This window comes from Lolium rigidum, chromosome 6 (genome assembly GCF_022539505.1).
Source record: "Lolium rigidum isolate FL_2022 chromosome 6, APGP_CSIRO_Lrig_0.1, whole genome shotgun sequence".
NCBI classification, from domain to species: domain Eukaryota; kingdom Viridiplantae; phylum Streptophyta; class Magnoliopsida; order Poales; family Poaceae; genus Lolium; species Lolium rigidum.
In genome coordinates, this window is record NC_061513.1 from 146,890,152 (window position 1) to 146,903,357 (window position 13,206).

The 13,206-nt window shown below is 44.4% G+C and overlaps 1 protein-coding gene across 1 annotated transcript; it reads right to left on the reverse strand.

Annotated features, from left to right (window-relative positions):
• Positions 1 to 8,835: 8,835 nt before the first annotated feature.
• Positions 8,836 to 11,951, reverse strand: LOC124663400 (WUSCHEL-related homeobox 7-like). Its single transcript, XM_047201106.1, has 3 exons — positions 11,800 to 11,951; positions 10,583 to 11,688; positions 8,836 to 9,110 (listed from the first exon to the last, which is right to left on the reverse strand). Exons 1-3 carry the CDS (start codon positions 11,949 to 11,951, stop codon positions 8,836 to 8,838), a joined length of 1,533 nt encoding a protein of 510 aa, XP_047057062.1.
• Positions 11,952 to 13,206: the final 1,255 nt, after the last annotated feature.

Here is a 13,206-nt window from a genome sequence, read left to right on the forward strand (position 1 = left end):
CCATCGATCCCATGAAGTAGTATCTCCGTAATATGAAGATGGGTCGTATTCCGGGTATGTGCTAGAAGAAGCACCCGGATATGTGACGGTGTGGTCGTAGGAGGTCCCGACGTCCTCGGAGTCATGTTGCTGGTGGAACTCTTGTATCTTCATATGTTCATCCACCTCCTCCTTAGTGCACGACCATGATTGCCTGTCAATACTGAGCAAACCTGGTTGGGGAAGAGGGATTTCCTTCTCCTCCCCGTCAGAAAACAACATTCTATATACCATATTATCTAAAGTAGAGTCAGTTGTAACAAAATGATGACTCTTCATAGCAGTAATATCGAGTCTCCTAGGGGCCAATGGCACATCATTAGGATCAATAGGAAGATTAAGAAATGTTAAAACACGCAGGTGCAATGGTTCCTCCAAAAATAGGCCCCCTGGTAGTCGAGCGGCGAGCAATAAGAGCACCAAGGTGATAGGACGTTTGACCAGTAAGTGCAATGTTCAGGAAAGCAAGATGGTAGCTAGAGATATTACTAGTGTTTTCCCTACCAAGAATGCTAGTAGCAATGTAGTATGCAAAATACTTAATGGCGGGGAGTTGAATGTTCCTTATCTTGCCCCGCTGAATGGTGCGACAGTCATCATCGGTGATCCCTCGGTAGAGCTCCAGCAAGTCCCGGGGGTTGTCATCAATCCTACTTGCTGTACCTACAGGGGCAATATCCAAGGCACAACAAAAATCCTTCAATGGCATAGTCACAGTATTACCATAAATCCTGAATGCAACCGTTGGCTCATAGTGTTTGTTGTCGAACTGGAAACTCTCGACGAAGGTCTTGGTGAGCAAGTAGTATTGCTCCCTTTCATCGCCCATATAAGTGGTTAACCCTGCCCTGTTGACAAGGGTTAAGAAATCCTCCAGTATCCCTGCATTCCTTAGAAAATCATAACATGGAAAAGTAGAAGCATTAGGAGGACCGTTGTCCTCTTCGGGCGCGAAGCTAGGCGCGAGGATGTCTTCATTGTATGATTGCCTAATCCGGGTGGCGGCCCTAGAAGGCCTCCCGGTGCTGGTTGTCCCCTTCTTGAACAACTCTCCAAAGCTAAACTTCTTCATAGCTTCTCTGAAATTTTCAACAAATGACATAAAAATTTGATTTGGTGACATAAAATTGAGGGAAACTACCATAGGAACTTGCTAGAGTACTAATCACGCATCAAAACTAATTTCTACCAATTAGAACAAGCATGCAAGCTCACCAAACATGTTACCTACAGCAGCAAAATATTCAAGATATACTCAACCAAACGAAATTCTACTTGGATGGGTGAAAGAGTCACATACCGAAGAGCAAATGTGCCAAATTTCGGACGAAATCTGGGCTGAGCAAAGAGATCGAGAAATCTGGAGCTCCGGAGCAAAAACGCGAGAGAGATGAACTTGGTACGAGTTTTTTCGGGAGAGAGAAGGTGCTTGGGAGGAAGAGATGGCAAAGTGGGGCAGAGGGGAGCCCACACCACATGGTGGCGCGGCCACCTCCTTGGCCGCGCGGCCCAGTGGTGTGGCGCCCTCTGGTGCCCCACAGGTCATCCTCTGGTGCTCCCAGGTGCCTCGTCGAAAAATAGGACCAACGGTATAATTTTCGCGAATTTTTGAAAACTTTGAAAAATGCACATTTTCTGGGTATTAAGTTTATTATTACTGGCCAGGAAATTTTTTGAAATCTCTAATCAACTAAGAAACTTTGCAAAGTAAAAATGCTACAGCAACTAAAACAAGTGGAGGAAGAAAGAGATGTTGTTTACCTCCTCTATGCATATAAAAGGTATTTGTCAACAAGGTTGATCAAGTCTTGCCACCAAATAAATTTTACATAGCATATGAAGAAATAAACCTCAAATCAATCATGTTACCTTGAATTGTATTGATATGGATCCAATAACGAGAGTTTGATATTCTTCTTTAGGCTCATATATAGGACAATCGATGGTTCCCACTTTGATAGTTCTCACATGAGAGATAGTATTAACTCCGCACGCTTTTTCAATCCTCTTGGGGAAATAGACGGTGTGTTCCTTATCATCAACATTGAAAGTGACCTTTCCTTTGTTGCAATCAATAACAGCCCCTGCGGTGTTAAGAAAAGGTCTCCCAAGAATAATAGACATATTATCATCTTCAGGCATTTCCAACACAACAAAATCAGTTAATATCAAGCAGTTAGTAGTAACTTGAACAGGAACATTCTCACATATACCAACAGGAATAGCAGTAGATTTATCAGCCATTTGCAAAGATATATCAGTAGGTAGCAACTTATCTAAGTAAAGTCTCTTGTATAGAGAAAAAGGCATAACACTAACACCGGCTCCCAAGTCACATAGAGCAGTTTTAACATAATTATTCTTAATAGAACAAGGAATAGTAGGTATACCTGGGTCGCCCAACTTCTCTGGAATTTTGCCATTGAAAGAGTAATTAGCAAGCATAGTAGAAATTTCCTCATTGGGGATTTTCCTTTTGTTAGTAACAATATCTTTCATATACTTTGAATAAGGAGGCAATTTAATAGCATCAGTTAAAGGGATTTGCAAGAATAAAGGTTTCATCCAATCACAGAATTTATTATAGTGTTCTTCTTCCTTTGATTTTAGTTTCTTAGCAGGAAAAGGCATTGGCTTTTGCACCCAAGGTTCTCTTTCATTACCATGTTTCTCAGTAATAAAATCTTCTTTAGTATACTTTTTATTTTTAGCATGCTTTTCGGGTTCTTTTTCAACCTCTTCTTTATCGGGAGTATCATTCTTATCATTATCTTCACTATTATCATGTTCATTACCACTTTCGGTTTCAGCATCGAAATAGAAATACTATTAGGATCATTAACAGGTTCGGAGGATTCTACAACATTTTTATGTTTCTTCTTCTTTTTCTTCTTAGAATGAGCACTAGGTTCAATGCGTTGAGAATCTTGTTCAATTCTTTTGGGATGCCCTTCAGGATATAGAGGATCCTGGGTAGAGACACCACCTCTAGTTGTTACTTCATAAGCATGTTTCTCTTTAGAATTATTTCCTAACAAGTCATTTTGCACTTTAGTGAGTTGATCAATTTGAGTTTGAATCATTTGAAAATGTTTAACAAGCATCTTAACATCATTGGAGGTTCTCTCCACAATATCATGTAATTGACTAATAGCTTGAGAATTTTCCATTAAATGATTCTCTACTCTCATATTAAAATTTTCTTGCTTAACAATATAATTATCAAACTCATCTAAGCATTGTGCAGGAGGTTTCGAATACGGAATATCTTCCCTAGTAAAGCGTTGAAGGGAATTTACCTCAATCATGGATGAAGGGGGAATTATCTCACATATATCTTCTATAGGAGGTAGATTCTTCACATCTTCAGATTTAATACCTTTCTCCTTGAGAGACTTCTTGGCTTCCCTCATATCTTCATCATTCAATTTAATTAAACCCCTCTTCTTCACTATTGGCGTTGGAGTTGGTTCGGGCGTATTCCAATCATCATAATTCCGGCCTATTTTAGCCAATAATTCTTCAGCGTCGTCTGGAGTTCTTTTCCTGAAAACACAACCAGCACAACTATCCAGGTATGCCCTAGACTCAATGGTTAGTCCACTATAAAATATATCAAGTAAATCATGCTTTTCTAAATCATGGCCAGGCAAGGCTCTAATAAGAGAGCAAAATCTCGCCCAAGCCTCAGGCAATTTCTCTTCATCTCCCTGATCAAAATTATAAACTCTCTGCAAAGCAGCATGTTGAGCACTAGCAGGAAAGTATTTGCGGAAGAAAACAGCAAGTAATTCTTTTGGACTTTTAATAGAACCAGGTGGCAAATTATTATACCAAGTTTTAGCGTCATCCTTTAATGAGAATGGAAATATTTTAGCAACAAAGTAAGTACGCTTCTTAACATCATCAGAAAACAAGCTACTCAAAGTAGATAACTCGGTCATGTGTTCAACAAGCACTTTCTTTTTCAGTACCACAAAAAGGTGTTTTCTCAACAATAGCTATATGAGATAGATCAAGAGAAAAATCATAATCTTTATCCCTAATGTTTATAGGAGATGTGGCAAATTTAGGATCAGGAGACGAGTTTATATCTAACGGTATGTTCCGCAAGCAACTTTTTAATTTTTCTTGCATCGGTAGTAGCATGGCATTTTTCAATAAAATCATCATCAAGCTCCACATAATCTTCATCAAGATCATCACTAGAGTATTCAAGTTCGGGTGAATTAACGAGGTGTAGTAACATCAGGAATTTCAGCATTTTCAATTTGTCTAGACCTAGCAATGGAAGCATCTAGAAAAGTTCCCAATGAACCACTATCATCAAGCACAGCAGAAATATTATCGGTATTATGAGAGTGTTCAGATTCAGCGAGATGTACCCGCATGCGAAGCATGTGGCGGCGAAACAAGTTTATCAATCACAGATGGTGAATCAAGTGTAGCGGAGGTACTCAGAATTGTACCTTTTCTTGTAGTGGATGGTAATATAGCGATCTTAGTATCGCGAGGTTTACCCATGATGGAGAATTTGCAGCGAACAATATCAATCCAAGTGAACTTCCAAATAAAGCTATGCTCCCCGGCAACGGCGCCAGAAAATAGTCTTGATGACCCACAAGTATAGGGGATCGCAACGGTCTTCGAGGGAAGTATTACCCAATTTATTGATTCGACACAAGGGGAGACAAAGAATACTTGGAAGCCTTAACAGCGGAGTTGTCAATTCAGCTGCACTGGAAACAGACTTGCTCGCAAGAGTTTATCAGTAGTAACAGTTTTATAGCAGTAGCAGTAGCAGTAGTGAAATAACAGCAGCAGAGTAACAAAGACAGCAGTAGTGATTTTAGTAAACAGCAGGATTAAAATACTGTAGGCACGGGGACGGATGACGGGCGTTGCATGGATGAGAGAAACTCATGTAATAATCATAGCAGGGCATTTGCAGATAATAATAAAACGGTGTCCAAGTACTAATCAATCAATAGGCATGTGTTCCAATTATAGTCGTACGTGCTCGCAATGAGAAACTTGCACAACATCTTTTGTCCTACCAGCCGGTGGCAGCCGGGCCTCAAGGGAAACTACTTGGATATTAAGGTACTCCTTTTAATAGAGTACCGGAGCAAAGCATTAACACTCCGTGAACACATGTGATCCTCACGTCTCTGCCATTCCCTCCGGTTGTCCCGATTTCTGTCACTTCGGGGCCATTGGTTCCGGACAGCGACATGTGTATACAACTTATAGGTAAGACCATAAACAATGAATATCATGATGAAACAATAACATGTTCAGATCTGAGATCATGGCACTCGGGCCCTAGTGACAAGCATTAAGTATAACAAGTTGCAACAATATCATAAAAGTACCATCTACGGACACTAGGCACTATGCCCTAACAATCTTATGCTATTACATGACCAATCTCATCCAATCCCTACCATCCCCTTCACCTACAGCGGGGGAATTACTCACACATGGATGGGGGAAACATGGCTGGTTGATGTAGAGGCGTTGGCGGTGATGGCGGTGATGATCTCCTCCAATTCCCCGTCCCGGCGGAGTGCCAGAACGGAGACTTCTGGCTCCTGCGACGGAGTTTCGCGATGTGGCGGCGTTACGGAGGGTTTACGGCGACTTCGACTTCTCTCCGGGCGTTTTTAGGTCGAGGCGAATAGGTAGTCCGAAGGGGGCGTCGGAGGCCGGCCGAGGGGCCACACCACCTGGCCGCGCGGGCCCCCCGGGCCGCGCCACCAGGTGGTGTGGGGCCCTCGGGCCTCCACTTCAATTGCCCTTCCGGCTCCGTTAGTTTCCCGGGAAAATAGGGCCTTCGCATAAATTCCGAGGTTTTTCCCGAAAGTTGGATTTCTGCACAAAAACGAGACACTGAGGCAGTTCCGCTGAAAACAGCGTTAGTCCGTGTTAGTTGCATCCAAAATACACAAATTAGAGGCCAAACAATAGCAAAAGTGTTCGGGAAAGTAGATACGTTTTGGACGTATCAGTGACCCAGTCACATGCTTGCAAGCTAATCAGATGACATTCCACCGAGAGGGCCAGCAGTATATCTATCCGTCATCGGGATGGACAAATCCCACTGTTGATCCATATGCCTCAACTCACACTTTCCGAATACTTAATCCCATCTTTATAACCACCCATTTACGCAATGGCGTTTGATGTAATCAAAGTACCCTTCCGGTGTAAGTGATTTACATGATCTCATGGTCGAAGGACTAGGTAACTATGTATCGAAAGCTTATAGCAAGTTGAACTTAATGACTTGATCTCATGCTATGCTTATTTGGGTGTATGTCTATTATATCATTCACCCAATGACATAACCTTGTTATTAACAACATCCAATGTTCATGATCACGAAACCATGATCATCTATTAATCAACAAGCTAGTTATACAAGAGGCTTACTAGGGACTCCTTGTTGTTTACATAACACACATGTATCAATGTTTCGGTTAATAAAATTATAGCATGAGATGTAAGCATTTATCATGAACACTAAGATATAACAATAACTAATTTATTATTGCCTCTTGGGCATATCTCCAATACTGGCATATTGAAAAAATCCCGCTCCTTTAGCCCTTCTTCCGCTACCAGAACAGCTAGATCGGACAAGAACACGAGAAAAAGGAGCTCCACCGAGCTTATTAAGAAATCCATCACTGGATCGAGACCTATTCTTCAACCTCCACCATGGAGAAAAGGCAGAGGTGCTCGCTAGTCCTCCCATATTGCTGCTCGCGAGCGACCGAGATGGATACGAGGAGACCGGCGTACCGCCAAACTCCATATATGCAAACATAGACTCATCCCTACACCTACATCTAAACCTACAACTCCACACGAGATTTGCAGAGGAGAGGGAGCCATGCCTCTCTTTTATATGGAATTTCATAGCATCCTCTCTAGGGGTAGTCATGCTTCAAGATAGGTTAAGCTTCCTCCGCTAGTCGATACAATTAATGCCAAACATGTACTACCTCCATACCGGATTAATGGGCAATTACGCATTTTGAGAAAGAAGTTTAAGCATAAATTTGGTCAACAAAAAATGAGATATATGCTACAAAAATTATACCGTTGGATTCGTATTCAAAAAATGTTTCCAATAATATATTTTTTGTGATATATATATCTTATTTTTTGTTGACTAAATTAGTAGTCAAACTTGTTTCTTGAAGTACGTATTTGCCCATTAATCCGGTGTGGAGGGAGTATCATAATCGCGTATCCAACATTAATTTGTGTGGTATACATAAGCTCATATCGTATTCAACATATACCCCTATTATGTGTTGATTGTAATAGAAAAATAATAAATTAAGCCACACACGAGCAACATCCTCCATATTCCTCTCAACGACTCGAGTTTGGATTAGGTTAAGGAAAACTAACACCAATGTAAGCGACAATGGAAGGAGCGGTATCGACGTTTTTGTTTATTATTTCAAGAAACCAAAAAGAAGGGTGTGATATTGGATGCTCGATGTGCCTTCCTTGTTATTGATCCCATGACCAGCAATGTTTAGCAAACTTGTTTGTACGATATGGCCACAAATTGGTGTCCGTTGGGGCGGTTCGGGTGGCACTGCGTGCGGCTTAACCATCCTAGCCACACTCCGGTTGCCTGCCGCGCGAGCCACCATGTAGACATGAAATCTATGTGCAACTTTAGTTTCCAAGTTGTGAAACTTAGTTAACCTGAAATAGCAATGAATATTTTTTGGAAAGAAGAAATATCAATTTCCAGGCAACCTAAAACAAAACAAAAACATATAGAAAACATCGTGAAATAGAATGGAGGCAATTGTTTTGCATCGTTCCTTTTAGTTAAAAGAGAGCCATAAATTTCAAAGGAAAAAAAGCGAAACAAAATCATGAAGGTCTACTCACACAACAATATGCAACTCACTTGCTTGGCACCTCGGAGAGGACGATATGTCGCGGAAAACATGTTTATTTCGTTCCAAATTTCTCAACGGAACTAGCATAGTGAGGAAGACCCTAAAACCTCATGATATACTCCGTAGTTAGTTTACCTAAAGATAAGTTAAACAAGTAAACCATCCTATTTTACTGATTTTGGAAGTAGTTAATATGTTCAGCTATGGGCAATGGGACACCTTCGTGCATGTACAGCACTGTCCTGGTCGGTTTACTGTAGTCTTCTTATGTCATGTTCCTGCACACCATGAAGGCTCTCTATCAGCCAATATATGTGTGCTAGCTAGCTGCTTAACTGCAGTTCACTGGCCACTTTCAAATAGGAAACAGTAGATTTGATCGTACGTACAGAACCAAAGTGAACATCTAGGGGGCTCATATAGGACAAGAAGGTTATGTAAGCGCACTTCTACCAATAAACATTTTGAACTCAATTGATATATTCAAAACACATAATGAAAATACATTAGGATCACAATATTATGTTACTAGTGCTGATTCAACATTCATGCTGAAGCTTTCATGTCTAGCTACTGCAAACACCATCGTCATACTAATTGATTAAGGTTTAGAATATAGAAACATTGGCCATCCCAATAGGACGATGATGTCCATACTAATAATACGCTACTTCCTCGGTTCACTAATATAACATTTAGCAAACTAAATTAGCTTTGTTAAAACGTTTTATATTAGTGAACGGAGGGGGTAGATAGGAAACTACTCTTAGCTAATTTTGATCTAGCAATGCCGGTCACATAGACCCCCTTATGTACTACAGTAGGTAATTAGCACGACGAACGCGGTCATATATTTTGAGTGCTATATCAGCACGCAGTAGTACACGCCGCCGTGCTGGAGCGGCTCGACAGTGTGACCGGTCTCGTCGACGAGGAGCGGCTCCGGCCGGTCACCGTTGCAGCGGAACAGGACGGCCGCTTCGCCGAAGTAGAGCTTCACGTCGAGGTGTGCGGCCGGGACGCTGCACGCGGCGCTGGTACCCGCGAAGCACACCACGGCGGCGCCCCTCGCCGCGGTTCCCGCCGTGCCGGCTCCGGCGCCGGCTGCGCCCTCGAACCCAACATCGCCCCCTGGTCCTGCATGCAAATGTGTGTCGCACACGGTCAAAAAGAAACAAACGGGAGTAACTGCAGTGCAGAGAGGAGAGTTATTGTGACCCGTGACTTGAGAAATTGGAAGACTACGAGGAAATCCAAGCGCGCGACGAGCGAGCAAGCGTGACTGACAGTCTTGGACTGCCAGCCTTCAGCCATGCGCACGGTCGCTCTGGGTAAAAACGCCCTGCAATGTGAAAGAGCAGCCTTGAACGCGCGTTTGCTTGCACGCACGCCGCGCAGAAAGGAGAAATTTTGACCGCCATCACCTCAGTCTTTTCACAAACGTACGTGCGTACTCACTCCTATACGTACGCTGTGAAAATTCATCACACACACACGCATCCCCTTCTTTCTACATTTCTCTCTCTTGACTGATAAGTTACTAGGACACGACCATACAGGAGAGGCACAATTTATGAGTTATGACTTGTGACAATGACATGACCTAAAGCTAGTAGCCGAAGCTAGTTACTCCCCTTCATCCAAACAATCAAAAAACGTCCCATTTTGGATTTGTATTCGCAATGATTTCATCTTTTTTATCTGTCATCATAAGATCAAATTCTTTTCTTTTTGAAAATTACACAATACATGAACACTTTGTGCTTAGATTGCTACTACCGCATGTGTGCATGATAGTAAGATTAGTCTGTTCCTTCGCATAACTAAACAATGTATCTGTTGATCCAAAGTCCCATTGTGGAATCACATAGCTAAACAATGTAGTATATCTGTGGATCCAAAGTCCCATTTTGGAATCTTATATGCTTCCATTCTTCCAACTCTAGTCTTTTCATGAACATGTGTGAAATAGCTAGCCCAGTGTGCACATGCATTGATGCATATGGTTCATACTTGCAACTAGCTAGTATGAATATATACATTTTGACATGATGTTTTTGCCACCATGAAATAGTTCATATATATTAACATCCCATCATGAGAATATAATTTCTATATATGTTTTGGTCCTGTTTTAAACCAGTGTGATTACAAACTAAGAAATATTCCCTATTTTTAGCATGTACAGAAAAGCCATGCTTGCACAAACAGTTTTGACCGACAAAAAATTGCATGCAAGTAGTACAAGAGAGTTTACATGGTTCATCATTGTCTCATTTCCATGGCAATGAATCGAACATACGGTATATTATGATTGGTTCTATATATAGATTGGGGGCCCTAAAGGAAAATTGCACAAACTCATACACGGAAGCATACAAAGACTGGACGTGTATGGATATCTAAATAATGGCAGCAGGCAAGCTAAGATCCAAAAGTAACTGAAATCGAGACACGGCATTACAGGAGAAATGCGAGAACGTGACACATCTACTCCCTCCTTTAAAACATGAACATACGGATGCATGCGATACTAAGTAGAAGGCGAAGATGAACAAATTCAAGTAAACGGTGCTCCAAAATAAACGAAGCTAGTCATCATCACATACCTTGCAAGTGATTGTAGGTGATCGCATCAGTAGCTGCAAATAAACTGGTCAACCCAGCTGCTGGAGCAGCCGCACTCGCAACGGTGACGGAGGTTGGATCCGGCGAAGCCGGAAGCGGCCAAACGGCAGCCGAAGAGGTGGCCGGCGTCGTAGTGACGGCTACGCCGTATTGCAGCAGCCCCAGCTTGGTGAAGTCCTCGTGCGCCTCTTCATTGGCGACGAGCGAGGCGTTCAACGGCTTGCCGAGGCCGAGCTGCTCGTCAGCGCCGCTGGGCCAGTACTGGCCACGCCCGCCGGCCCAGCCGCTGTTCGTGTGGCCCGTGCTGGTGGGCGCTGGCGACAGCTCGTTGTAAAGCCCCGAGAGCATGGACGCCGGTAGTGTCTGCTGCACAGCGGGCACGGGCATGTACTGGGCGCCGAGGATGGCAGCGAGCTCGCCCGCCGGCAGGCAGTTCCCTTGCTGCGGGTACTGCAGGAAGATCGGCTCGCCTTCGGCGGCCGGCGTGGGCTCGTTCACCGTCGGTGCAGGAGCCAGGAGGGGAGCCGACACCGCAGGCTGGCCCTGGTCCAGGCCCAGCTGGTGCCGCATCTGCTGGTGGCACGACGCGGCGATCGGCGAGAGCAGGTCCATGGCCTGCGTGGCGGCTGGCTTCACCGGCTTGCTGGATCCGGATGACCGGTCGGAAGAGGAGGAGGAAGAAGACGTAGGCGCCACCGGCGAGAAGAGTAGCTGCTGCTTCTGCTGCTGCGGCTGGAACTGCTTGGGAGGGGTTGGGGGCATATACGGCGGCGCGGCCTGGGTTTGTCGGGCCGGTGCGCAGGACCGCGCCGGCACTGCGCGGCCGGCGGTGGCGTTGCGGAGCTTGTTCTTGGAGCGGGACTTGCGGTTCTGGAACCAGTAGAAGACGTTGGCGTCGCCGACCTGGCCGTACTCCTGCAGGCGCATGCGGATGCGCGGGATCTCGTCGCGCGGCGGGTTGACCATGCCGGAGTTGAAGAGCGCCTCCAGGATCCGGATCTGCTCCGGCCGAGGGTTCCAACGCGGCTTCGTCTCCGTGCTCCTCCCCAGATCGGGCCCTATAAGAACAAACGAGCCATGATCATGAGTTAACCAAACCGATCCCCCGCTCCGCTCTACAAGACAAATACCCTACCGATCGTCGGGTAGTGCATGGAAAGAAAGACATATGACACAGACTAACAGTAGCATGCATCATCTCTTACCTGCGGAGAAGGAGGACTTGAAGGAGTGGCCGGAGACGAGGGAGGGGGGCGAGCCGCTCATGTCGGCCTGCGACTGCCACATCTGGCTGCCGTGCTTTGACCGGAACATGCTCGTCCACTGCTGCCTGCTGTTCGGCGCCGCCATGCTTCTCGCCGCCGGGCCTTGATGATCTCGATCGATTTCGCTCTCCCCAGCGATCGACAACGATGACCGGCCAGTCAGAGTGAGCTAGGGATTCGATCAACTGAGGAACAGGGGGGAGATGAGCTACCTCTATCTATCTGCTAGACCTAGCTATGTGGATCGCCTTGCCGCTATGCCCTGCTCAGGTCTCCCTATGGTTTTTCACCTAGCAAGCAAAGCTGCATATGCATTCTTGCTTCTTGCTGCCTCTTATAATGGCCGCACCGACCCTCGGTGTCGCAATAAATACAGTCATAGTAGCGCTAGGAAGCAGCACGACCCCCCATCGGTCTCCCATTGCTCTTGGAGATACGTGCATGGGACTATGGGAGAGCAGCTAGCTAAGCTAGGTAGCTTGATGGGTTTGCATCAGGAGGGGACTGATGGACGGTTGCCCAACTCTGGGCCACCGATGCCTGATGGGTGCAAGTGCAAGTACTGGAGCTTACCCTAGGTATGACAAGCAAGGAAGACACGGAACCCCCATGACTCTGGCCGGCCTCCCTGCCTCTCAGTTACTGTTAGCGCCTTTTTGCACCGATCACGGCGGGGCCGCTGTGCTCTGCGTGATGCTCACCTGGGGATCGCAGGTTAACTATCTCTGATCGTCGCATCTGCAGACAGACTGCAGAGGAGTGAAACTGTACTTACGTTATTTTATACTCTTATATTACTCCATCTATCTATGCATGCAGGTCCAACAGGATATTTTACGTATATGTGTGCAGTAATACGACAGATTGACAGAATGTTCACCACTTCTACGATAGTTAATTAGGGACGGATTGTTCTAAGTAAACTTTAAAAAAAAATCGATAGCAGTATACACATGTCTTAAAAAGTCAAAAAGGTACTACTTCCTAGTCCGTCCACAAGTGTACTTAGGTTTTCACTGGCGGAGCCACGTTTCAGTTAATGGGTGTACAAAACTTTAAAAAAATAGTCAAAATATAAAGGATTCTCAAAGGTGTATTGTCATGTATGCGTGTATTATACATAAAAAAGCCTTCTCTTCAAAGTAATGGGTGTACATATGTACACCCAAGTACTCAACTAGCTCCGCCTACATAGGTTTCGTTCGAAGTCAAATATTTTTGAATTCCCCCCGAAAAACATATTTTTGAATTTTACCAATGTTAGTGAAAAAAAGAAAAAACATTCATGACATCAAGTTTGTATATTATGAAACTCCATTTTAAAATGGATCTAGCAATAA